General features: G+C 39.7%; 5 protein-coding genes and 2 pseudogenes across 5 annotated transcripts; 5 read left to right on the top strand and 2 right to left on the bottom strand.

The window, feature by feature from the left end:
* Positions 1-3,510: 3,510 nt before the first annotated feature.
* On the bottom strand, positions 3,511-3,912 carry LOC126791794 (uncharacterized). The gene has a single exon (XM_050518277.1). The coding sequence runs from the start codon at positions 3,910-3,912 to the stop codon at positions 3,556-3,558; it is 357 nt and encodes a 118-aa protein (XP_050374234.1). The 3' UTR covers positions 3,511-3,555.
* Positions 3,913-4,192: 280 nt separating this feature from the next.
* Positions 4,193-5,092, bottom strand: LOC126791789 (uncharacterized). The gene has a single exon (XM_050518268.1). The coding sequence runs from the start codon at positions 4,826-4,828 to the stop codon at positions 4,235-4,237; it is 594 nt and encodes a 197-aa protein (XP_050374225.1). The 5' UTR covers positions 4,829-5,092; the 3' UTR covers positions 4,193-4,234.
* A 927-nt stretch (positions 5,093-6,019) lies between these two features.
* Positions 6,020-6,641, top strand: LOC126791814 (uncharacterized; annotated as a pseudogene).
* An 874-nt stretch (positions 6,642-7,515) lies between these two features.
* On the top strand, positions 7,516-8,297 carry LOC126790991 (uncharacterized). Its single transcript, XM_050517382.1, has one exon. The coding sequence runs from the start codon at positions 7,718-7,720 to the stop codon at positions 8,255-8,257; it is 540 nt and encodes a 179-aa protein (XP_050373339.1). The 5' UTR covers positions 7,516-7,717; the 3' UTR covers positions 8,258-8,297.
* A 399-nt stretch (positions 8,298-8,696) lies between these two features.
* LOC126790990 (uncharacterized) lies at positions 8,697-9,644 on the top strand. Its single transcript, XM_050517381.1, has one exon. The coding sequence runs from the start codon at positions 8,949-8,951 to the stop codon at positions 9,504-9,506; it is 558 nt and encodes a 185-aa protein (XP_050373338.1). The 5' UTR covers positions 8,697-8,948; the 3' UTR covers positions 9,507-9,644.
* Positions 9,645-20,822: 11,178 nt separating this feature from the next.
* Positions 20,823-21,784, top strand: LOC126792221 (uncharacterized; annotated as a pseudogene).
* Positions 21,785-24,753: 2,969 nt separating this feature from the next.
* LOC126792220 (uncharacterized) lies at positions 24,754-25,857 on the top strand. The gene is made up of 2 exons (XM_050518685.1): positions 24,754-24,997; positions 25,136-25,857. Exons 1-2 carry the CDS (start codon positions 24,754-24,756, stop codon positions 25,855-25,857), a joined length of 966 nt encoding a protein of 321 aa, XP_050374642.1.
* Positions 25,858-27,017: the final 1,160 nt, after the last annotated feature.

Raw genomic sequence — 27,017 nt, 5'->3', positions numbered from 1 at the left:
TATTAGCTGAGATCATCAAACTTCGGGCTCACCACCCCGATTATACTATCAAATCCATTCGTTTGGATAATGCTGGAGAATTCACCTCCAAAACTTTTGATGATTACTGCATGTCTATTGGGATCGAAGTTGAACATCCCGTTCCTCATGTTCATTCACAGAACGGTCTAGCAGAGGCTACCATCAAGCGTATTCAGCTTGTTGCTCGGGCAATGGTTATGGGTACTAACCTGCCGGTCTCTGCGTGGGGATATGCAGTGTTGCATGCAGCGACACTTATTCGTTTCCGACCCGCGGCTAACCAAGCGTTTAGTGCATACCAGATGGTAACTGGTTACGAACCCAATATTTCACACTTACGCATCTTTGGTTGCGCCGTTTATGTGCCTATTACGCCTCCGCTGCGTACTAAGATGGGTCCTCAGAGACGATTAGGTATCTATATTGGCTATAATTCCCCAACGATTGTCCGCTACTTAGAACCAACCACCGGAGATCTCTTTACTGCAAGATTTGCAGATTGTCACTTTGATGAGACATGCTTCCCGTCGTTAGGGGGAGATGGGAATGTTATCATTCCAAATGAACGTCAGGAATTGACGTGGTGTGTCCCCACTATGTCTCATTATGATCCCCGCACTGCTCAAAGTGAGTTAGAAGTGCAACGCATTATCGACCTCCAGAAAGTCGCGGATTCGATGCCCGACGGCTTTGTAGATATTGCTAAAGTGACGAGATCAAACATACCCGCTGCGAACGTACCGGCACGGTTGGATGTCCCGAAATACGGGCGTGGAAGACAAGCTCCTGGACCTAGCAACGTTGGCACCGCCCCTGACAGTGGGACGGAGGCCGACGGCAGCACCACCGTACGCCGTGGTGTTGCCGGCGCCCCTTGTGGCGACGATGCTGAGATGGCCCCGCATGGAGCAGCTTCGGCCTCGGCTCCTCAAAGAAAAAGGGGAAGACCGATAAACTCTAGGGATTCAAAACCTAGAAAGAAGCGAATGACTAAGGCACAGCGCGTCATCAACGATGAATCACCATCGTATGAAGTTGTCTCTGATTACAGCTATGTCCATGAATCAACTCAAGTGTTTCCGTGGGACGCTATGGAACCTTGTTTGATGCCAGAGAACAACGAAATCTCAGTGAACTACACAAGTTAGCAGTCGGTCCGAAACCGAGCCACCACATGCATTGATGACGTTTTCGCTTATTCCGTCGCACTTGAGATCATATCTAAAGACGACGTTGAACCTCGCTCTGTAGCTGAATGCGAACGCAGAGCAGATTGGCCGAAGTGGAAGGAAGCAATCCAGGCAGAACTTGACTCATTAGCGAAGCGAGAAGTCTTCGGAAAGGTTGAATTGACTCCAAGAGATGTCAAACCTGTTGGACATAAATGGGTCTTCGTTCGTAAGCGAAATGCGATGAACGAGATCGTGCGTTATAAGGCAAGACTCGTGGCGCAAGGATTCTCACAACGACCTGGTATTGACTATGAAGAGACTTATTCTCCTGTTATGGACATCATTACCTTCCGCTACCTTATTAGTCTGGTAGTGTCCGAAAGACTAAACATGCAGCTTATGGATGTGGTCACAGCTTATCTCTATGGGGATCTTGACGCAGAGATATACATGAAAGCTCCTGAGGGACTACCTTTACCTCCATCAAGTGCCTCCAGACCACGGAGTGCTCATGCAGTCAGATTACGTCGTTCATTGTACGGGTTAAAGCAATCCGGAAGAATGTGGTACAATCGGTTGCATCAATACTTGGTGAGAAGGGGTTACAAGAATGATGAACTATGCCCATGCGTGTTCATACGAAAGACAAATTCCGGATTCGTCATCGTTGCGGTCTACGTTGATGACATGAACATAATCGGCACTCTTGATGAGATTGAAGAGACCGTGTCTTATCTGAAGTCGGAATTTGAGATGAAAGACCTAGGGAGGACGAAATTCTGTCTCGGCCTTGAGCTTGTGCATAGGGCCGACGGCATCTTAGTGCATCAGTCAAATTACACGCAGAAGATGCTTCGACGTTTCAATATGGATCTATGCAGTCCATTGTCTACTCCCATGGTCGTCCGAAGTCTAGATATCAAGAAGGATCCCTTCCGTCCTAAAGAGGATGATGAAGACGTTCTTGGTCTTGAAGTTCCATACCTTAGTGCGATTGGGGCACTATTGTATCTTGCTCAATGCACTAGACCGGACATATCTTTCGCAGTGAACTTATTGGCTAGATTTAGCTCCGCACCTACGCTACGTCATTGGAATGGAATCAAGCATTTGTTTCGATACTTGAAAGGTTCCCTTGACATGGGATTGTTCTACCCCTATTGCAGAGAGAACACCGCCACGGTATCTCCCCACACCACCGCCGTCACCGACCCCGGCCTTGCCGCCGTACGCCGCAGCGACGCCGCCGGCCGCCATGGCGTGGAGACCGTGCGCGGTGCCGAGAGCAGCCACCGGTCCCGTGCAGCTCTTTCCCCCGATGCAAAGACTCCAAACAACTTGTTAGTTGGTTATGCCGACGCAGGGTACCTCTCTGACCCTCACAAGGCTCGTTCTCAAACCGGTTATGTGTTTACCATTGGGAATACGGCGATATCTTGGAGATCCACAAAGCAATCTCTTGTTGCTACTTCTTCGAATCACGCGGAGATCATCGCTCTCCATGAAGCAGTGAAAGAATGTGTTTGGCTACGATCACTTGTTCGCCATATTCGTGATTCTTGTGGATTAGTCTCTACAACTGATCAACCTACGTGCATTTATGAAGATAATGCTGCTTGCATAGAGCAGACGAAGTTAGGTTTCATCAAGGGAGACAACACCAAGCATATTTCGCCTAAGTTCTTCTACAACGTTCAACAACAGAAGTTCTTGAATGTTCAGATCAATCAAGTGAGTTCAGAATCCAATGTTGCGGATTTGTTCACCAAGTCTTTGCCTAAATCTACTTTTGTGAAACATGTGAAGAGCATTGGCATGCGTCGTTTATCGGAACACTAGAGTTTGGTAGACTTCAGGGGGAGTCTACATCACATGTTAAGATCCTTAAGTAGTTGGTGCGTTGTGCTCTTTTTCCCTTCGATCAAGCTTTTGTTTTACCCAAGAGGTTTTTGTTTTGCTTGACAAGGTTTTTACCGAGGCAACGATGTGTGCACCATGCAACCTAGGCATGCGACACAAGGGGGAGTGTTCCGGGAGAATTACTATTCTACCCTTGTGTGTGTCTTAGCCTAATAGGTTTCCTATTAGGAGATAAATTAGCATCTCCGTAGTAGATTAGGACCCCGAATCCTACGGGATTGTGGTGTTGTAAATGCCTATATATAGGCCCCCATATCATTCAATAATATACAAGTATTTCATCCTCAAACACCATTTAATTTTTTTGACTTTTTTTTGACTTTATTAATAGAAGATTTATGATTGCTGAAAATTATTTCCAAAAAAGAAAGAGAAAAATAATAGTTGAAATATGACACCAGCTAGCTACTGAAATTCATCGATAAGAAGGCTAAGGGTGCGGTCACTTGATCTTATCTGTGGATAAGAAAGGTTCAATCCGACCTTCTCTGAATTCACCTTTGCAATACCCATACTTCCTCAACAACCATTCTTTCATAAACCCGACCTTCTCTAGAACCTTTTGAGACCCCTTATTCTCAACCTCAACCAAAGCCTCAATCCTCACCAAAAATGGGAACTCTTTGAAGATGTTAGAGACGGCTATCTTCAATGCCAATGTGATGATCCCTTGTCCCCAGAGTCTGTCATCACTCGCCCATTTCAGGAAGCGCGTTACTCTGTCATCACTCGCCCATTTCAGGAAGTCATCGGCATCGGAGAGTTTGAAAGGACGAAGTGAAATTTTGGATGAATCCATGGATGGAGGAAATTTGAGGTTCCTGGCTCAACTGGAATAAGTAGCCTAACATGGAGGACCAGTCAAACTATGATGGCGGTAGCCACTAACCACAAGTCCCAGAACATTCGTAGTGATTTTAGATTACTAGATGTCAAAAGGGTCAATTACCCCTTCTAGGACTCAATTTTGAATCCCACTTAGAAGTAGCACATTTGAGATTGATACAGTCTAGCTAGTAACTTCAAATAGCACATAATTGCAATAACAATAAAGAACATTTGATGCGTAGCTTAACAACGTGACATGGTTGATTATCAATTTATCATATAAGAAAGCATTTTCAAAACGCTCTAGTATTATCAAAAGTTCCAAATTCAGACTTAACATTGAGCAAGTCTTCATTTGAAGGCATGGGATCAGTGGATAGAAGACTGTACATAAAAACATTACAAGGTGCACCTTTATGAATGGTATACTTCCTCAACAGACCTTCTTTGTGAAACCCAAGTTTTTCCAACACTCGCTGGGAACCCTTGTTCTCTACCAAAACCACAGCTTGAAGTCCAACCAAACCAGTGAATCTTTGGAACAGATCAACGATGGCCATCTTCACAGCTCTGGTTGCTATCCCTTGTCCCCAATACTCGGCAGCTAACGCGTACCCGACCTCTGCTCTGCACTTTCCATTATCTTCCTGTGGTTTGATGTAGAGAAATCCAATTGAGCGGTCATCGAGGCAGATGGACTTGCAGTAAGACTGAGGAATAGCGAAGTTCTTGATGTAGGAGAGTGCTTGTTCTCTAGAAGTGAAGGTGTTCCAACGAGTGAATTGGGTCACCCTTTCATCACCACCGTACATCAAGAAATCCTCAGCATCTGAGAGTCTGTAAGGACGGAGAGTGATTGCCAATGAATTGGTACCGGTCTTGTCCATTCCCTAAGTAATTAGTATGGTTCTGATTGTGAAACCAGGCTTGCACAGTTGCACTGATTAGTTTAGAACTTATCGACCAAGTCAGTAATGTGGTAAGGGATACAAAATGGTGGTTCTATATTTAAAAAAAATGTGTTGTTCCTGGCACCTCACATTGCCTCACATGCTCTCTACACCTTGATTTTATTTTTGAATATAAAAATTTACCCACTAGACATCCGTTTAATTTACTAAAATAACCTTAAATATTTTATTGACTTATATTTCAATTAGTTACTCATTATACATTTTATTCACTCACTAAATCTCCATATCATTTTTTTCTCTTTGTATTTCATTATTTATTCCGAACCGTACATGTTGCCAAACTTGTATTCTTTGCTCAATTGTAAATAAGATTTTATAAGATATTGGTTTTAGACTAATTTATTCAAATAAGTAATCATTCGAACAACCAACTTTAATCAATAAAATAGATCAACTCTAGTTAATTATTATTATAAGAGTCTAACAATGAAACATTTTCAAGTAAAGAATATTAGGAAATGAAATATTATAATTGAGAGAAGAGATATGCTTTTATTTTTATCAAATTTAACATATATGTAATATAATAATTAAGAAATTGTAGAAGTCTAATAAACAATTATGGAGGTCCCAATAACAAAAGCCTAAAAAAACAAAACAAGAAAGATACATAATTGTTTGCAACTTTGCAACATACGTTTGTTGACATTAGAAAATTTAAGACTTGATTAGGTGAGAATCAGTTTGATTAAATTGTCATTTCGAAAGTTTCTTTCGATTCGTATGAAGCAACTTGCAGATTTATTTCATTAAAAATATCCACATTTTAAAATAAGCACTGCTTGTGGTTATTTCTTTATACATATATGCGTGTCTTTTTCAACAGAGAGCCAAAGATCATGTAATTAAGAACTTGCGCAGCTAGTGTTGCACTGATATAATAACAAGTAAGGCGGCCATAATTTGTTCTTGCCCACCACTCCAAGTAATACACCAAGGCCGATGACTCAACGGCCATTATTTCTTTGAACGTTATTTTGCTTTCACACTTCTCTAGCCGCTTGCATATATAAACTCAAATTATGTTGCAGCTTTGTCAAATTAATTTCAAGTCAGAGAGGTTTAATATCCTAACTGATCGACCATTGTGATAAATTAACCTACATGGAGGGAAGCTGTAGCAGTGACGAGTTGTCCAGGATCAGCCTCAGGCCTTTGGATGTTTCCCACATTGATGACTTCATGGTCTGGGCCAGCGATGAGAAAGTCACTCGCTTCTGCACTTGGGAGGCTTATAACAGCAAAGAAGTTGGCATTAAATTCATCAAGAAGCATGTTGTCCCTCACCCCTGGTTGAGGGCAATCTGCCTCGACAACAGGCCGATTGGCGCCATTTCTGTCTAAATCGGGAAATGATCGTTGTAGAGGTGAACTCGGCTATGTTCTGGTGTCCAAGTACTGGGGGAAGGGGATTGTAACAAGGGCTGTGAAAATTGTGGCTGATACAATTTTTAAGGAGTGGACACATCTGGAGAGACTAGAAGCTCTTGTTGATGTGGATAATGTGGGATCACAAAGGGTTCTGGAGGAGACCGAGTTCCAAAAGGAAGGTCTTCTCAGAAAGTATTTAGTTTTGAAGGGTAGAACTTATGATATGCTGATGTATAGTCTTCTTCCTTCAGATCAATCATGTTTGCAGTAAAATTATGTACTTCGAAGACAGTGTATGTAATCAGAGTATGACTGTATAATAAGAATCGGTTGTCATATTTGTAGATTTTTTTAATTTTCTTGTAAAAAATGCGGATACACTATTCCGGAAGAGAAATGAAAATGGAAGGCTAAAACTACATCATCCCATTTGGCAGACTGCGAAATCAGAGAAAGGCAGAAAGCTTTTCTATTACATTTCGATAGAACAGTCTGTAAGTTCAAAAAAATAATATTTACTGCAACAATCGAAATAATTTACAGTTTTACACATTGTTCTGGTGATCTTATGATTTTGGTGTAACATGCATGAACATATAATGTATGATTTTTGTTGCCATCCTTCATTAGTATTGTAATTTTTCATAACCTCTTCAAGGAAAGAAAGAACAGAAAGAAGCTTCATCTTCTCACAGACACCAGCTTTAAGAGTCTTGTGCCTTTGTCACCAAGTGTACTATATTCCTCTTTTCATAAGGACATCTCTAGTGAACTGGAAGAATGACAAATTCTATAGTTGTTTCAAAATTAATTGAGCCCTATTTTCTTTTTTCCATTTTGAATGTTAAGAAATCTGACTGTTGTACATTAAGAGAAAGATTGGAAGGGTAACTTGAATTAGAAAAGGCTGAGAAATAATCCAACTTTCAGGTGGTTTTAAGTTGGTTCTCCAAATCAAATTACAAAGATCAGTATATATATATATATATATATGGTTTTAAATCATATATGCTGATGGCTGATTTGCCCTGTTTACTAACTTTTAAGTCTTTGGGAGCTGAGAAAGAAATAAAAACTAGTTTTATTCATGGTACTTGTGTAATCATGAATCACAAATTAGGAATCAAAGACCATAAGGAACCTGCCTAGAATTGCATTCGTATAACAAGGCGGCCATATATATTTTTCTTTGCCCACTACTCCAAATAATTGACCAAGACTGACAAATAGGCAATGACAGTACGCTAGCTCTACTGCATCTTTTTAAGGCACTTCATTTCTTGGAAAGTTCTTATGCTCTCACACTTTTCTAGCTGCTTACATATAAACTCAAATTAGATTCTGTTGCACCTTTTTCAAATTAAGTTCCAGTTAGAAAAGAAAAAAGGCTCAAAATACCAATTGATCGACCAGTGTGATAAACCTAGCTACATGGAAGGAAGCTGCAGCAGTAATGTGTTGTCCAGGATCACCCTTAGGCCTTTGGATCTTTCGGACATCGATGACTTCATGGTCTGGGCCACGGACGAAAAAGTCACTCGCTTCTGCACTTGGGAGCCTTACACCAGCAAAGAAGATGGCATTAAATTCATCAAGGAACAGGTTCTCCGACACCCCTGGTTCAGGGCAATCTGCCTCGACAACAGGCCGATTGGCGCCATATCTGTAGACTCAAAATCGGGAAATGATCGTTGTAGAGGTGGACTGGGCTATGTTCTGGGGTCCAAGTACTGGGGGAAGGGGATTGCAACAAGGGCTGTGAAAATTGTGATCGATACTATTTTTAAGGAGTGGACACATTTGGAGAGATTAGAAGCTCTTGTTGATGTGAACAATGTGGGATCACAGAGGGTCCTGGAGAAGGCCGGGTTCCACAAGGAAGGTGTTCTGAGAAAGTATTTAGTTTTGAAGGGAAGAACTTGGGATCTGGTGATGTATAGTCTTCTTTCTACCGATCAATGTCAAACTTGATGTTATATTTGCAATAAAATTGTGTTTTAGCTTTTGAACACCATGTATGTAGATACTATTTTATCCAAGTTTTGAATAAAAGTATTTGGTTGGCATGCATACTTGAAAATCACTTTGATACAGTATTAGGGAAGAGTGATGAAATTAAAAGGAAAGCATAAAGCCATAAACATTGTACTATAACAGTGTCCGATTCATGCAACCGGAGATCTATCTATGTTCGAAAATATGGTCTATAATCATTCGAACTTCCATATGTTCTAGGAAAGCAGCAATGACAGGTTTGCCTCTCTTCATGATTCTCCTACTTAAAATCATGTCCAAATGCTCATTTTGCCCATCTTGACGTCTTGCTAAGTTTAAGTCTTTGTGAACAAAAAATCAACACTCAAAGGAAACGATATTGACTTGGTTTTCAATGGAAATTGGCTAAGGTCCACTATGGCGGCCACTAATACTTTGGATTCTTCCTTGTTCATTCTCAGTCATTTCTTTGTTCCCGACTTTAATATCATTGACATGACGGAGCAAAGTGACTTCAACTTACTTGACCCTTCACAGCCTCCTAGTCTCCTGCATCTCTGATTTCTCTATATCTTCCATTTCACTCTTTACATAATTACATAAACCAAAAATCTTTTGCACCATTCTCATCCTTTCCTGCAAGAAACATTAGCCTGAGCTCTAAGCAATGGAGGGGAATTCTGGCACATCAAATGGAAAAGAAGGCGGTGATGAGGTCTTTACGATCAGCCTAAGGCCTTTGGGCCTTTCTGACATTGATGATTTCATGGTTTGGAGTACAGATGAGAAAGTGACTCGTTTCTGCACTTGGGGGCCTTTCGGTAACAAAGAAGAGGGGCTCAAGTACATCAGGGATAAGATCCTACCACATCCCTGGCTCAGGGCAATTTGCCTTGATGGCAGACCTGTTGGTACCATTTCAGTGACCCCGAATTCGGGTAATCATCGGTGTAGAGCCGAAATCGGCTATGTCTTGGGGTCCAAGTACTGGGGCAAAGGGATTGTTACAAGGGCAGTGAAGATGGTAGTTGATACTATTTTCAAGGAGTGGACACATTTGGAGAGACTGGAAGCTTTTGTTGATGTGGAGAATGTGGGATCACAGAGGGTTATGGAGAAGGTTGGGTTTCAAAGGGAAGGTGTTTTGAGGAAACATTATATTGTGAAAGGTAGAACTATAGATGAGGTGATTTACAGTATTCTATCAACTGAATGTAAAAACTGATATATGCAGCATCCAATGCTCTGTTCTGGTATGCATCAAAAATTGATGAATGGAGTTGAATTCTTTGTTCTTCTTGTAATCTATTGTAATTTTTTTGTTCATTATGAGTCTTATGTTCAGAACTCATGTTATCAATTATGACCCATCTTTGTGACGTTATATATTTTCATCCCCTTAGTTAGAAATCATAATCTTCTTGCTGTCTCTTCATATTATTATGCTTCCGTTTCTTTGCTTTCTTAGCGACCTAAGTTTTTTGTTTTGTTTGCCATTCAATTTTGGTTCTGGAAAACATAAATATATAGTAGTACAGTGGTACTGATTATAAGCGCGCAGACGGTAGATTGTCAACCAGTGGAGTAAGCTAGAGACCCATGCATGGATAAACTATAAAATATGTATAGATTCCGGTTAGGAACACAAATTTTGGTTTCTTTATTTGTAAATGCATGTCTTTTTCCAATTGAGAACCTGATTGGGTATCGGTAGAACAAGCAGCATAGATAACTTTTTTTTGTTGGCTACTCGAAGTAAAAAAAAAAAATCCAACTTATTCAAATTCACTTTGGAACTACCCGGCCTACACATTGGCTTCTCCGGCTGAAGAATTAGAAGCAATCCCGGACACGACCATAGTAGAAGAATCCTCAGGGAAAATCCATGGATTCTTACTTTTTTATGTTCCTCAAAATAGGTGTACCGTGAAAAATGGTGTAAAGGGATAAGATGCTGGGTTATTGAGGTTCTTAAGGAGTCGGAAAGTGAAAGATGAACGAGATGATTTACGGCAGCAAGAGTGATAGTAAATTTATGATATGAAATTGATATGAGGACTTTTCTCAAGTATATTACCAATTAGTCTAAGAGCATCCGCACCCATAAATTGCATTTGCTCAAGCAAATGGTAGGGCCAGAAGCAAATTTTACTTCAAGCAAATCGATTTCATATTTTGCTCAAGCAAATCGATTTTTTCACACACCCATTTACAATTTGCTTGAGCAATTCAATTTTGTCTTATTGTGAAATAATTAATTTTTTTATCAGATATATTTACAACCAATAATAATGTGCCACGTGTCATTATCGACTCGATATTATTCAAAATTTCCGATAAGATTTTCGACTAATAGATAATTGACACGTGTCACTACCACGTGTCATTGTCGCTAAAATAATTGGAGCAGATTTCCGATAAGATTTTCGACTAGTAGAGAATTGACACGTGTCACTGTCAGCAAAATAATTGGACCAAATTTCTGATAAGATTTTCGACCAATTTGCTATAAAAACGTCTAATATCACTCATTATAACTCATCCTTCAATCTAAACACTTAGCAACATTTCCTTGTTGTGCACAAATTGGTGTGAGTTCATAACAAATTGAAGTAGTATTTATAGGCAATTTTTTGGGAGAATTTTGAAATTTTGGGGATTTTTTTACAATTTTTTGGGTTTATTTCCGTTATGATCAAATAGTAGCCGTTGCCAATTAATTCTGACCGTTGGATCGAAATTTCTGATTCAAAATGGAAGGCCCAGATCAATTGGACCGTTGGCCAATCTGCTTGACACGTGGCAGCCATTCATTGGCTCGCTTTTTTTTTTTGGCGAGTGCGTTGCATGCGCCTAACATAAAAAAAATTCGCCCGTGCCTGACGTCATCACGGGCGGTGGGCTCCGCCAGGCGATCGAGCAAACGCCGGAGCAAAATTTGCTCGAGCGATCGGACGAGCACCGCGGCTGGGTTGACTGGGCGAGCAGCTCGCCTCCTCCTGCTCGCCGGTGCGAGCCTCCCCTTCTCCTGCTCGAGCTCCTCCGGCTGGTCCCTCCTCCTGCTCGAGCACGCCGGCAAAATTGCTCGCCGCTGCGGATGCTCTAATATACCTATACTTCAATAATTTTTTGTGCAACTCGGTATCGGAGCTTAGTATTGTATGAGGTCGTCTATGGTACGAGGTTGTATACCATACAAACATTTACAACTGATTGAACAAAATTATCATATTGACAACAATTTCATTAAACTAAATTACGAGCTTTATGTAACGACCCCAAAATTTTAAGCCTAAAAACTCAAAATTTCAAAGTCGTTAGAACACCAAAACAATCTCAATGAAATCGAAATCATTTAACGTGCACAGCGGATCATCACTGAGTTCTCAATACAACTCAGAAAACCAATTATTACAAACCAAACATATAATTCAACATTATATCAATTGGAAATGTATAATCCTCACAAGATAGTCACACCAAATCCTCACGCATGCTGGAGATAAATAACAAGTCCTCTGAGCGGTCCGTCAATTCCCGCTAATCCACACCTGCGGAGTTATCCACTACACCATCGAATTGGTGCACCGGGATTGTAAACACAAACCCGGTAAGCTTTACAGCTCGTATGAGTAAAATGAAAATATATAACTCGCATATCAATATATACAAAAATCCACAAATCAAACAAATATAAATGCACTCATGAGTCAGTGGACGGCCCATCTGGTTGTCCCAAAGAAAAGAAGCGCTCATGAGAAATTAAGTAACCCTTCTGGTTACCCAAATGCATTTATAATACGGGTACCAAGAACGCTGGTACACATCTGTTACCCCTCTCCTAATACACCGCCGATATTGGATAGCCACCCGCTACCCAACATCCAAAATAATCTGAGTACCCATGAGCAGATAACCACCCGTTACCTCACATGCAGTACTAAGGCAGACAGACTAGAGCTCTAACTGAATCGTAACTTTCGCCCGGCCAAAGGCTAGGTTCCGACTTGCCAAACACGTACAATAATCTCACATCATATTGTACCAAATCACGTCCGAAGACAAATCAACATTTTAACAATCTCAATGTTAAAATCACGTACAATAATCTCACATCATATTGTACCAAAAATCATGTCCGAAGACAAATCAACATTTTAACAATCTCAATGTTAAAATCACGTACAATAATCTCACATCATATTGTAAAAATCAAAATCACACGCTCGATATTTAAATCTCATCATCGAAATGACATAAATCACGATAAAATCATAACAGTATATTATATAGCAAACTATATATATATGTACATATTTACCATTTATACAATATATATATATATATATAATCCATTATATCATATACATGTCATATTTCATAAACACGTCCGAAGACAAAAACTCGTCCGAAGACAAAACATTTTAACAAACTCATGTTAAAACCGCGTACAATAATCACACCTCATATTGTACAAAAATCAAATCACATGCTCAATATTTAATTCTCGTCATTCGAAATGACCAATTCCAATGAATTCATAACAGTATATAATATAGCAAACTATATATATATGTACTTATTACCATTTATACGATATATATGTAATCCACTATATTGTATACGTGTCGTAATTCAATCTTAAAAACTCTTGCAAAATCTTGAATCACCGCAAGGGTAGATTCATAAATAAGTGAGATTTTACTCACCTTAATGACTTGAGCGTAATTCCACAATTCCCGAAGATAATTCCTTTCCTCGATTTAACGATCACCTTGAAAAGATAAGAAAAGAATTTAGAATCGTTCGTAAACCTTTAAATGCCGAAACAGTAATAATCGGTTACTGTTCAGCAATTTTCGGTTTTACGAAGTTAATGTTCTGTGTTACTGTTCACTGTTACTATTCACGGTTACTGTACAAATATACCATTAATACGTATTTCTGTACGTATAAATATTATATACGTATTTCTGTACGTATAAATATTATATACGTATTTTCTGTGCGTATAAATATTATATACGCATTTCTGTGCGTATAAATACTATACGTATTTCTGTACGTATAAATATTATATACGTATTTCTGTACGTATAAATATTATATACGTATTTCTATACGTATAAATATTATATACGTATTTCTGTACGTATAAATATTATATACGTATTTCTGTACGTATACGTACCGTTTAAATGTAAATACAAACTCAGTAAATAAAATTTACTAAATTACCCTTTTACAAATTACTTTTTACATTTACTGAAAGTAATTTATATTTACATTTAACGTAGGTAAAATTTAATTACATTTACCGTAGTAAATAAAATTTACATTTACATTTCAGTAAATTACCAAAATACCCCTATCGGAAACACTGTCACACCGCCGCACGTGGCGGCGCGTGGGGTACACGCGCCACCTCCGGCAGGCCGCGCGTGGGGCCCACGCGCCGAGCCAAAACCGGCGCGTGTGATGTCACCACCATGCCCAATCTCTCCTCCTCCTCCTCCTCTTCCTTCCCCCAGCCACAGACCCCTCCTAAACTACCCCACGCACCCCCACGCGCCGCCTTTAGGCGGCGGTATCCCCTCCTCCTCACACACCTCCGATCTCCTCAATTCGATCCCAAAATTCATCAACAATTACAATCCATCCATCAATTACAATAATTCGTACCTTAAACGCAGCTAAAACCTCCGATTTGACGAAGCTCGGATCGTCGGTGAAGCTTCGATTCCTTGGGGAGGACTTGGGTGCCCCTGGGTCGATAGCGGAGGGTTCTAAGGGTGAGGGTCGGCGTCGTGGAGGTCTCCCCCGTGCCCTTGCGTCGCCGAAATGGTGCTCGATGGTGGCGCGATGGTTGCGGCCTCGGGTTGGAGCGCGGAGGCTCACAACAATCGCGAGGAGATGCGTCGACCTCGGGGTCTGCAGAGATGAGCCGTGCGGTGCTCCTGTGCTAGGCGGTGGAGACCACGGCCGAACGGCAATGGAGATCGCCGGCGAGGACAGTGAGTGAGAGAGAGAGAGAGAGCTCGGGGAGGGAGAGAATCGCGAGGGGAGAGAGAGAAAAGGGAAAAGGGAAAAGGGGTGAAGGGTTTCCGAACTTGTATTGACGAGTTCTACAACTTTCGTGAAGGAAGTTTTCGCAAACGATCGACAGAATAAAAGTCGATATAAACGTTACGGAAATGTAACGTTTTTCAATTCAAACGTTCCGAGAACGTTTCTGTTTCTCGTTTAATAACGTCGCCACCAAACACATTCATTCTAATTAAAATTCGAAATTTTATAGAATTCAATCAAACTAAAATGTTTGAAATTTAGGGTTATTACAATCTACCCCCCTTAAAGGAATTTCGTCCCGAAATTTAAGCTCACTCAACAAACAACTGTGGATAACTGGTCATCATGTCTGACTCTAGTTCCCAAGATGCATCACCCTCATCATGGTGACTCCACAACACCTTGACTAGTTCAACTTCTCTCCTCCGAAGCTTCTTTGTGGATCTATCCAGGATACGAACCGGCTCGACAACAAATGAGGCATTTTCCTTCACTTCAATGGTGTTATGATCGATCACATGTGACTCATCTGGTACATACTTCCTCAGCATGGAATGTGGAAGACGTTGTGAACGCCCGACATGCTAGTAGGCAAGGCTAGTCGATAAGATAGTTCGCCCACCTTCTCAAGCATCTCAAAGGGCCCTACATACCTCGGTCAACTTTTCTTTCTTGTCAAATCTCACTACACCCAACTTTGGCCCAACAGATAGGTGATCGACATGGTCTACCTTAAGTGCCTCATAGGGTACCATGCCGATGCTGGAAGGTAACTGTCGTTGTAGGCGAACTCAATCAATCTCAAATGATTTCACAGCTACCTTAAAATCCAGCATACAAGCTCTCAACCTATCTTTCGTTACCTCAAACTTCCTCCATCAGACAATCTGTCACATGTCCTAACAATAATAGTCGAATGTGAGCTACTCAAAATATAATCATCCTCCCGAAACATAATGATGTTTTCAGCACGGAGGCGTCAACGCCCTCTTTTGTCTAGTTCACCACTCTCTTGCGATTTGACAGACTATCCTCACGTCATGAGTTAGCTCCTACCACTAAGCATGGTCATAACTCTCAACATCTAGCATGAGTCAAATCAATGATTAACACATGCCTACTACTTTCATCACACATAGTGGTTTTCAAATAAACGTGCTTTATCACGACAATACCTTCATGACTTCACCACAATGCATCGCTAGTATAACGAACCTACCATTCCTTCCAATCAACAAAATAATCTCCGCTCATGATTATCTTTTATAAATCATCAAAGGTTGTTGTGCATGTTACTCCAGCACCTCCTTTGTAATGGTAACTCGATAAGGGTCTTAACTCACTGAGTCCACGACCACAACTGAGATATACTTTACCCCCTGGTTCATACATGTCTCAAATGCATGACATACGGTCACCCACAAATGCCCCAGTGCATCATCTAAAATATTGGTTCCTCCCACCGTTGTAGTACTAATAAGTTTAGTAATTACTTCAACAGAACCCGATATTAGGTCCACCATCTCCTCAAAACTAACCCAAAATGATCGCTATACCACCACTCTAAATAGTTGTTTCTTTACTTTCATTAAGAACCCTCATGGCCAACGCATTCGGCCAAAATAACTTCTCCGTAAGCAACAATATACTTGATTACTCTTTTATCATAACATTTATCCCTTGTTGAACACTTCAGTCAACACCACTTTATCCAACAGTATTCAATCTAATGCATAGAGGGAAAAGAGCCTCTAAGTCACCAACGCTAACACCACTTGCACTTGAAAAGCAAATTTTTTTTTTTTGGTCCTCAACCATTTCTTTACCAGTTGGAAGGTGCTTGTCACGAAAAATTCGTCAAAACACCATTAAGCTAAGGTCATCTCATACATTACCTTCAATAGAGTTACTTCACCGTCATTGCATCTCATTTGGACCTGTGGCATTGTGAAGTTCCAATCCCCAACACCAAAAAAAATTAAATCCTGAAAGATCAGCGTTCTCATTTAAATGCTCATCTAGCAAATAATTAATTCATATCGCCACATTGAGATTTCTCCATCACCTTATATTTCTTGCTCACCCAAGGACAATGCGTAACATCAATTGTCTATAACCGAACCAAAACAAGTTTGGAATGTTACGTCGACAAAATGTGAATCTCAATTCAATAATTGTATTACCACTTTATGGTCGTATCATACGCCTTACCACTCTGTTACCAATAGCGTTAGAGATGCTAGTCACGCAAATTTTCGTTAACCACCTCCAACCTATGGTCTACACATCTCTTACCTAAACATAATATCTCAACCTTGTTAGACTTCAACTTAGATTGGTTGCATAATTAAAATCTAGTCCTTAACATTTAAACACTGAACATCCCTCAATATAGGGTCAGCGCCCTCTATCAAGACTCCTTGATAGTTCTCTGCCCTGATAGGAAACTATATACTCAAACCTGTTAGCATTCCAGCATCTGGATCGCATGTCAAACTCAGAGAGTATTGTAGCATCTCTAAGCTGATCGCACCAGTCATTAAGTCTTTGAATTCATTTGCCCCATCCATACGGCGTCTTCGTTATAGGGGCTATAACACAGTATCTCCTGAAACGTCTCGCTTTACTCTGATATCACAACGATGTCTGTGATAGCTACTTCAGATCCACATATTCGACATATGCCATGACTCAAGCTCTCATGGCATTATCCGCCTCGAGTCAAAGATACGAAACTCTGGTTTCCTGGGTCTACGAAGGAATCCACCATGTCAAAACAATCAATCACCGCGTACTGCGGACTCAACCAATCAATTCCTATGATCATATCATAGGTGTGATCCGGAATCACGATCAAATAAGTAGAGAACTCTCCACTTCCAATCACAATAGGACAAGCCTTTCATTTTCTCCAATTCGAGGAACACTCCAAATGCGAAGTGACACATAAAGAGTTTCTCATAGATGTAGGAGTCAATCCTACCATCTCCTCTACCGAACTATCACTAATAAAAGAGTGTTGATATCATCTTCTTCTCTTTCTCAAAGTACTCAATCATCTCAAAGTAGATTCCAATGTTCTCGATCTAGTGGTCCGCTACCACATGATCCAAGCCTCCACAAAATAATGGCGCTGACAGACTATTAAAGTCTTTGATCAACTTAACACACGACTATCGTCGTCTCTAACGACAGCAGCAGGGTCAACCTGTTCTGCCCGTGGGGCAGCCTCCTCGTAAAGGTTCTCCACATTGCGGACTCGGCCTGCAACCCTACCTCGGCCGCGACCTCTCGTCCGTCCTCGGCCCTGTTCACGGCCCTTTTTCCAAATTCATCACCATTCAACAATTAACACTCAGTCATACATGTGAAGTCTCGAATTCGACACAATAGATTCAACAAATATCAATCATGAAATTTCAGAAGAAGGTGAATCATCGGAGTATCGTCACAATACTCACCACAAGACCAAACCATAAGGTATGGCTCCTAACACTCTCGCGTACCCGACGACATATCAATACCGAGGAGCATGTGATGGGTGCCCGCCTGCAGTCGGATCATCGCTCCCGGATGATATTGATAATCGCCAAATACACACTTAGGCTCTGATACCAACTGTAACGACCCCAAAATTTCAAGCCTAAAAACTCAAAATTTCAAAGTCGTTAGAACACCAAAACAATCTCAATGAAATCGAAATCATTTAACGTGCACAGCGGATCATCACTGAGTTCTCAATACAACTCTGAAAACCAATTATTACAAACCAAACTCAGTACCGTTTGGTTTATACGTACCGTTTAAATGTAAATACAAACTCAGTAAATAAAATTTACTAAATTACCCTTTTACAAATTACTTTTTACATTTACTGAAAGTAATTTATATTTACATTTACCGTAGGTAAAATTTAATTACATTTACCGTAGTAAATAAAATTTACATTTACATTTCAGTAAATTACCAAAATACCCCTATCGGAAACACTGTCACACCGCCGCATGTGGCGGCGCGTGGGGTACATGCGCCACCTCCGGCAGGCCGCGCGTGGGGCCCACGCGCCGAGCCAAAACCGGCGCGTGTGATGTCACCACCATGCCCAATCTCTCCTCCTCCTCCTCCTCTTCCTTCCCCCAGCCACAGACCCCTCCTAAACTACCCCACGCACCCCCACGCGCCGCCTTTAGGCGGCGGTATCCCCTCCTCCTCACACACCTCCGATCTCCTCAATTCGATCCCAAAATTCATCAACAATTACAATCCATCCATCAATTACAATAATTCGTACCTTAAATGCAGCTAAAACCTCCGATTTGACGAAGCTCGGATCGTCGGTGAAGCTTCGATTCCTTGGGGAGGACTTGGGTGCCCCTGGGTCGATAGCGGAGGGTTCTAAGGGTGAGGGTCGGCGTCGTGGAGCTCTCCCCCGTGCCCTTGCGTCGCCGAAATGGTGCTCGATGGTGGCGCGATGGTTGCGGCCTCGGGTTGGAGCGCGGAGGCTCACAACAATCGCGAGGAGATGCGTCGACCTCGGGGTCTGCAGAGATGAGCTGTGCGGTGCTCCTGTGCTAGGCAGTGGAGACCACGGCCGAACGGCAATGGAGATCGCCGGCGAGGACAGTGAGTGAGAGAGAGAGAGAGAGAGCTCGGGGAGGGAGAGAATCGCGAGGGGAGAGAGAGAAAAGGGAAAAGGGAAAAGGGGTGAAGGGTTTCCGAAAATGGAAACCCTAACCCTTAAATTTTTCCTTTTATACCCTTTTTCAGATCGGAAACTAACTTCCGTCGTTAATAACTTTTTCGTACGACGTCTGATTCGAACGCGTCACATATCCACGAACTTATATTGACGAGTTCTACAACTTTCGTGAAGGAAGTTTTCGCAAACGATCGACAGAATAAAAGTCGATATAAACGTTACGGAAATGTAACGTTTTTCAATTCAAACGTTCCGAGAACGTTTCCGTTTCTCGTTTAATAACGTCGCCACCAAACACATTCATTCTAATTAAAATTCGAAATTTTATAGAATTCAATCAAACTAAAATGTTTGAAATTTAGGGTTATTACAATCTACCCCCCTTAAAGGAATTTCGTCCCGAAATTTAAGCTCACTCAACAAACAACTGTGGATAACTGGTCATCATGTCTGACTCTAGTTCCCAAGATGCATCACCCTCATCATGGTGACTCCACAACACCTTGACTAGTTCAACTTCTCTCCTCCGAAGCTTCTTTGTGGATCTATCCAGGATACGAACCGGCTCGACAACAAATGAGGTGTACCGTGAAAAATGGTGTAAAGGGATAAGATGCTGGGTTATTGAGGTTCTTAAGGAGTCGGAAAGTGAAAGATGGACGAGATGATTTACGGCAGCAAGAGTGATAGTAAATTTATGATATGAAATTGATATGAGGACTTTTCTCAAGTATATTACCAATTAGTCTAATATACCTATACTTCAATAATTTTTTGTGCAACTCGGTATCGGAGCTTAGTATTGTATGAGGTCGTCTATGGTACGAGGATGTATACCATACAAACATTTACAACTGATTGAACAAAATTATCATATTGACAACAATTTCATTAAACTAAATTACGACATTTACAACAAAATTATCACATTTATTTTATGCATTTACACATATTTGAACAAAATTACCATCATTACAACAATTTGTTTAAAAACTTGTAAAATATTGTAACTAAAGTATAACTATAGTATAACTATAATTACTTAAATAATTATTTATTTTACTATAATGATGACAAATTTGTAGTCATATTTGTAAATGTGGGTACCATATTCTAATGTGTACCTAAGAAAATTCCGAAAACTAAATAGCTAGGCTAGGAGAATGTGTTTAAGGAAAAGATTAGGAGCTAGAAGTTAAGGAGAATATGACTTGAGAGGAAGAGGATGTTGATACAGAGCTTAACAGCTTGTACTAAAGCTTACTTCTCATATTTCTTCATTCATTCCTAGCTACCATGGATGCTTCAAAGCTTTTTTGTTTTTTAATGACAAAAGAAACGGAGAAACTACAAAACAAAGCATCGAGGGATAGCTTTAACTTCAAGGCTTTGGTATTAGATGGTGACTGCCAAACTATAATATATCGAGTTCAGCAACTCAGCATCATAGATTTTGGATTCTTCATTTGTAAATGCACGTCTTTTTCAACAGAGAACCAAGGAAGCTGCCCAGTATTGCACCAGTAAAACAAGGCGGCCATAGATAATCTTTTTTTGCTGACTACTCTTGGAGTACAAGTAATTGACCAAGGCAACTACACGTCTACACCACGGTCACCCTACTCCGTCACTTTCATACACCTCATTTCTTGGGAATTTCTTATGCTCCAATCTCAGTCTTCTCTTGCTGCATATATTATCACAAATATAGTCACAATTTGGTTACCAGTAAGAAAGGTGTAGTATTCTAATCAATCATTGTGATAATAATACATGGAGTCCAGAATCAGCCTTAGGCTGATGAGTCTTTCTGACATTGATGATTTCATGGTTTGGGGCACAGAGGAGAAAGTGGCTCGTTTATGCACTTGGGAGCCTTATGAAAATATGTACTGTAAATACAAACACATATATATTGTTAATCAACAAAGGTTCTTAAACAAGGTTTAGAGGTAACCTGCAACGTTCACTGATATGACCATCGAGTATGATCTTTTGTGACTCTCCTAAAAAGCTCTTGTATGGGATAATATCTATATGCTTAACGTAATGAGCACATGGACCATAGACTCATGTATATATAGTGATTCAATTAGTGCATTGCCCATTAAAGAGTCCTAATTGAATCCTAGATAGTTTCCTTATGGAACATGAGTATCATATCATAAATCTAATTAGATTCTTATTGAATATCTTGTTTATATGATTACAAGATATTGCTGAATATACATTCCTCATTCAACTCCAATTGCTTAAATATTATTTGATCAATTATTCAATCCTCAAATCATGTAATTTGTGTACAAGTCCAAATAAATCTTTCACCTTATGCTAGCAAAGAAGAGGGGCTCAACCACATCAAGGAAAAGATCCTTCCTTACCCCTGGTTTAGGGAAATTTGTCTTGATGGCAGGTAAGTTGGTGTCATTCTAGTGAACCCGAATTCAGGTAATGATCGGTGTTGAGCTGAAATCGGCTATGCCTTGGGGTCCAAGTTATGGGGCAAAGGGATTGTTACAAGGGCAGTGAAGATGGTGGTTGATATTATTTTCAAGGAGTGGCCACATTTTGAGAGACTGGAAGGTCTCTTTGATGTGGACAATGTGGGATCACAAAGGGTTCTGGAGAAGGCTGGATTTCAAAAGTAAGGTGTTTTGAGGAAGCATTATAATGTGAAAGGAAGAATTATAGACGAGGTGATTTACAGTATTCTATCCACTGAATGTGAAAATTGATTTATGCAACCAGCCTGGTACGCGTTTAGTTAACATATTTGTCTTGTAAACTTGCTGTTTTTTTTCTATACAACTCTTTGTTCAGAACTCATGTTGTCAATCTAACTTTACATACGTATCAACTATCGATAATAATCTGCAGCATTCTTTCCACTTATTGTGAAAGTTGATATATCTAACTCTTAATTCTCTGTCCTTGTATGCATCTAAAATTGATGAATGAAGTTGGATTGAATTATTGTCCTCATCTTGTAATCTATTGTAATTTTTTTGTTCAGCATGAGTCTTATGTACGTTCAGAACTCATGTTATCAATTATGACCATATTTCTTACGTTATATATCCATACTAATCAGTTGGACCACGCTTTGCTACGGTTTTGTGAATGAAAAAAAACTTATAGAGGAGTAAATTTGAGATGAACTAGAGTATGGAAGAAAATGAAAAAGCATTTTCAGTCGTGAAATGGAAGCTATTTGCTCCATCATATACCATTTTTTATTACATTTAAGATATGAAAGAAGCGTGAAATACAAACTTTCATATGTTACCTAGTCGTCTTTTGCAATCTTGTACACAATTGCATTCCAATGCTCAAAATCATTTGACAACTTTTATTGATAATAAAGAAACAATTTCACAATTGGTACCCAAACTCTTATGGCAAGGTCAATGTAGTACCCCAATTCTGAGTTGTACCAATGTAGTACTCAAACTCGTTATTCGCTATCAATGAGGGGTCTGACGCCGATTTCCGTTAGGGCTCCATTATGTCGAATTCGATCAAAACTGAAACTCACCATTTTCGAGCCCCAATCTCCCTTAAAATCTTTCAAAACCTAGATCGCGATCAAAATCCCTCAAAACCTAAACAAATCTCACTTCTCCCATAAATTATCGATTAGAAAGAATGAAAGTAGAGATATTGGGAAGCCAATCTGATAGCATTCCCTTTGTTCAGAATTTGTATAAGCAATGGAGACTAGAGTGATGTTTGAGATTTTTCGAGAATCTGGGCCACCTCAACCAGATAGTAAGTTTTCGATTATAATTTGTATCTTAATCTCTTTTTCATGTTGTTGTGTTATCATGATCTTGTGAATTTGTGATTCGAAATTAATTTTAGGGTTTAAAATTGGGTTTTGAGTTAGGGCTTAATAAACAATGGATTTGAATGTAATTGATTTATGTCATCTGAGTTTTTATATTGTTTAGGGTTTGATTATTGTTGAAGATGGTTTAGGGTTTGAATTTTTTTATGTTTAAACCCCCAAATCTAGTTTGAATCGATACTTAGAGTTGTTTCTCCCTTTTTCAGTTTGATTTCAATACCAGCTCATCTGTATACGATGTAGCTATCAATGAGGGGTCTGACGCTAATTTCTGTTACGACTCTGTTTGTTTGGTCACGTGATCCGTACATGACCACACACAAAAAAGGTAAAATTGACTATTCTGTCGAATTCGATCAAACTGAAACTCACCATTTTTGAGCCCCATTCTCCCTCAAAATCTTTCAAACCTAGATCGCGATCAAAATCCCTTAAAACCTAAACTAACCTCACTTCTCGCATAAATTATCGATTAGAAAGAGTGAAAGTAGAGATATTGGGAAGCCAATCTAATAGCATTCCCTTTGTTCAGAATTTGTATAAGCAATAGAGACTAGAGTGATGTTTGAGATTTTTCGAGAATCTGGGCCACCTCAACCAGATAGTAAGTTTTCGATTATAATCTGTATCTTAATCTCTTTTTCATGTTGTTGTGTTATCATGTTCTTTGTGAATTTGTGATTTGAAATTGATTTTAGGGTTTAAAATTAGGTTTTGGGTTAGGGTTTAATAAACAATGGATTTTAGGGTTTGATTATTGTTGAAGATGGTATAGGGTTTGAATTTTTTTATGTTTAAACCCCCAAATCTAGTTTGAATCGATACTTAGAGTTGTTTCTCCCTTTTTCGGTTTGATTTCAGTACCAGCTCATCTGTATACGATGGAGATAGTCCATGGAGGATATTTCAAAACTGATACATATGGGAGGAAGAAGTACTTTGTTCTTAGGTTTAATAAGAGGGGTGGGAAGACATATTTAGATGGTTTGGATCCGGAGAAGTTTTCATGGGTTGAATTGAACAACATAGCTTGGGAAATAGGATACAGGGAGCTGCCCATATCTTATCATTTCAAGATTCTTAAGACTGAAGCTCATGAAGGGTTGATTCCGATTAAAGGTGATGGTGAATGTATGGAGATGATAAAGATAATACCAAAGAAGAGACAAATATCTTTTTACATAACAGGTGGAGGGAGAAAGAGGTATGATGAAGCTTTAGCTGAGCATAATCTCCCAACTGATCCAGATTGGGAGAATCCCTTGAATAGACAATCTACAAGAGAAGTAGAGATAAACCATTTTGAAGCAAATTTGATGGCATCACAGTTATATAGCATTGTTGAGGCCTTAGAGGGTAAAACTGTGCTAGGTGAAGATGTAGATGTAATTGACCTTACTGATGTGAATGAAGATGATGTTGAAGTATGTGTGTTAGGTAGAGATGTAAATGTGGGTGGTGTGAATGAGCCTAAGGTGTGTCCAAGTGGAGGGACATTTGAAAATCTGTCTGATATATTAGGAGATGAAGATTTGAACATGGATGATGATGATGATGATGATGATGATGCAATTTATGGCCATGATGGGAAAAGAATCAGAAGAGAAGTGGTAGGAGGCTGTGGGTTTTATTACCAACAAACAGCACATAGACCATGGCATGTTGGTTATAAAGATCAATTGGCAAGGGAAATTGAGGAGATTGAGAAAAGAGATAGAGAAGCACCTGAAAAAGAGGGAACGAGAAGAGATTGAGAACTTGAGGATAGAAGAAGAAAGAATTAGAGAGAGTCAAGCTTCATATCAAAAGGAGTTATTAAGAAGCAATCTTGGATCCACTGTTGTGATCAAAACACAGATGGATGGACCAGTTAGAAGATTTCAGAGGATGTACATGTGCTTCAAAGCACAAAAAGATGGTTGGAATGCTAGATGTAGACTCCTGATTTGTTTAGATGGCTGCCATATAAAAGGCCATCATCCTGGACAGCTTTTAATTGCAGTTGGCATTGATGGGATGTACCCTATTGCCTATGCATTTGTGAAAATAGAGGACCAAGCTACTTGGATCTGGTTCCTTGAGTACTTGAAGGGTGATTTGGGTATAGAAAACAACAAGGGGCTTGTGTTCATGTTAGACAAATAAAAAGGAATAGAAAATGCTATTAAAAGTATATTTCTTCAAGTAAATTTCATTAATTTCAAGCTAAATTATTTTATGTATCACTATTAATTAATAGATTCTAACATAGATGTTTATATGAAACAGCTTTGCATCCTTATGCTGAACAAAGGAATTGTGTTAGGCATTTGTACAACAGGAGAGGGACTGAAACAGTTAATGTGGAATGCAGTAAGAAGTAGTACTGAAACTTGGTATAAGAAGCACATGGATGACTTGAAGATGTTGAGTCCTAATGCATTTAACTGGTTTCATGACAAACCTCCAAGGCATTGGAGTAAATCTTTCTTTGTTGATGACTCAAAGTGTGATATTCTTCTCAACAACCTGTGTGAGTCCTTCAACCATGCAATCTTACCTTGTAGGGATAAGCTTGTTCTTACCATGTTTGAGAAGTTGAGGATGGATATGATGGTGAAGAATGCAAACCGAAGGGTTTCTTGTGAGCCGTGGAAGAGAGTTGTTGGTCCTAGGATAAAGAAGATAATAGTTAAGATTGCACAGAGAGTAACACAGTACAAAGCACATAGGATCATTGAGTACAGCTACCAAGTTACTAGAACATGGGAAAATGGCAGCAAGCATGAAATGGACTTGGGTCTTCATACATGTACTTGCAGAAGGTGGAAGCTTAGTGGCATACCTTGTGTACATGCCCTCTGCGTAATAAGATTCAAGAAACATGATCCTGATTTGTACTGTGATGACTACATCATGGCTTCTACCTATTTGCAGACATATACATCTGCCATAAGCCCTATTGTAGGGCAGGATGATTAGGAACAAGTTGACTTCCCAATTGCTCCTCCTCCATATAAGAAGCAAGCTGGGAGGCCAAAAATGAAGAGGACTAAGGAAGTTGGTGAGAAGAACAAGGGCATGGCACCACCAGCTCCCATCCAGGGGAAATTGGGGTTGAAAAATGGTAAAACTGGTATTAAGATGACTTGTGGAATTTGTAAACAACAAGGACACAACAAAACTGGTTGTCCTATAACTAAGGCTAAAAAACTTGCATCAGTAAGTTTTTTTCACTCACCTACACTAATTCATTGTATTAGAGCTAAGGTTTGTTGTTTATTTATTTTTCAGTTAAATAATTTAATTTGTTATTGGAACATGGGGAAAGACAATCTAGTGGAGCTAGCATAAAGAAGAGAGATAGAGCTAAGGTTTGTTGTTTTGACTTAATTATAGAGTAATGAGATTATTGTCTTGCAATTGTTGTGACATTGAATATGTGATTTTGTTCTAGAATTTTGCACTGATTTAGTTTACCAGAGCTGCAGCGCCATCTACAGCTGCTACTAATGTCAATGACCAAGTCATAAGGTCTGTGAAGGGCTGGTATAGGAGAAAGGCAGCAGAGGGAGGTACTTCTGCTGAGTTTGCTGCTGCTTCTTCCTCAACTCAAACTCAACATGTAACTACACAAGAAAGTCAAAACAATGTTGATTAGGAGTCCTAAAATGTGTAATTCATCCAACTAGGTCCCTCTTTTTGTACTCTTAAACTTATGGTGTTGAATGACAATATTTACTCTACTTTGAACTCAAGGTTGTTTTAATGACATCTCTTTTTGAATGCATACATGCAGTTCAATTTCCATCCATATGTTTTTCTTCTTTGTATTTGTTTAAGTCAATCACAGTACCCATACTTTTACATGGTTGATCAATGTACTACCCAGAAGATGGAGGGAAAATGATGTAAAAGAGATATAACAATTGGCAAGAAAATTTGATTTGGAATGCACATAGAATAGGGTTATTTCAGTAAAAACTTTTTTTTTGTGGTCATGTGCGGAGCACGTGACCAAATAAACGGAGCCGTAACAGAAATTGGCATCACATCCCTCATTGATAGTGAATAACGAGTTTGGTACTACATTGATACAACTCAGAGTTTGGGTACTGATGGTGAAATTTTCTTTATAATAA

This window comes from Argentina anserina, chromosome 4 (assembly GCF_933775445.1).
Source record: "Argentina anserina chromosome 4, drPotAnse1.1, whole genome shotgun sequence".
Lineage (NCBI taxonomy): Eukaryota > Viridiplantae > Streptophyta > Magnoliopsida > Rosales > Rosaceae > Argentina > Argentina anserina.
This window is presented reverse-complemented; position numbering and strand designations above follow the sequence as displayed.

Excerpts from the sequence above, each read along its gene's own strand:
- LOC126791794 (XM_050518277.1), bottom strand. The coding sequence starts at position 3,912 with ATGGATTCATCCAAAATTTCACTTCGTCCTTTCAAACTCTCCGATGCC.
- LOC126792220 (XM_050518685.1), top strand. The coding sequence starts at position 24,754 with ATGGATGGACCAGTTAGAAGATTTCAGAGGATGTACATGTGCTTCAAA. Across the intron at positions 24,998-25,135 it reads GTACTTGAAGGGTGATTTGG|ATTCTAACATAGATGTTTAT; the intron begins GTATAGAAAACA and ends ATTAATTAATAG.
- LOC126790990 (XM_050517381.1), top strand. The coding sequence starts at position 8,949 with ATGGAGGGGAATTCTGGCACATCAAATGGAAAAGAAGGCGGTGATGAG.
- LOC126791789 (XM_050518268.1), bottom strand. The coding sequence starts at position 4,828 with ATGGACAAGACCGGTACCAATTCATTGGCAATCACTCTCCGTCCTTAC.
- LOC126790991 (XM_050517382.1), top strand. The coding sequence starts at position 7,718 with ATGGAAGGAAGCTGCAGCAGTAATGTGTTGTCCAGGATCACCCTTAGG.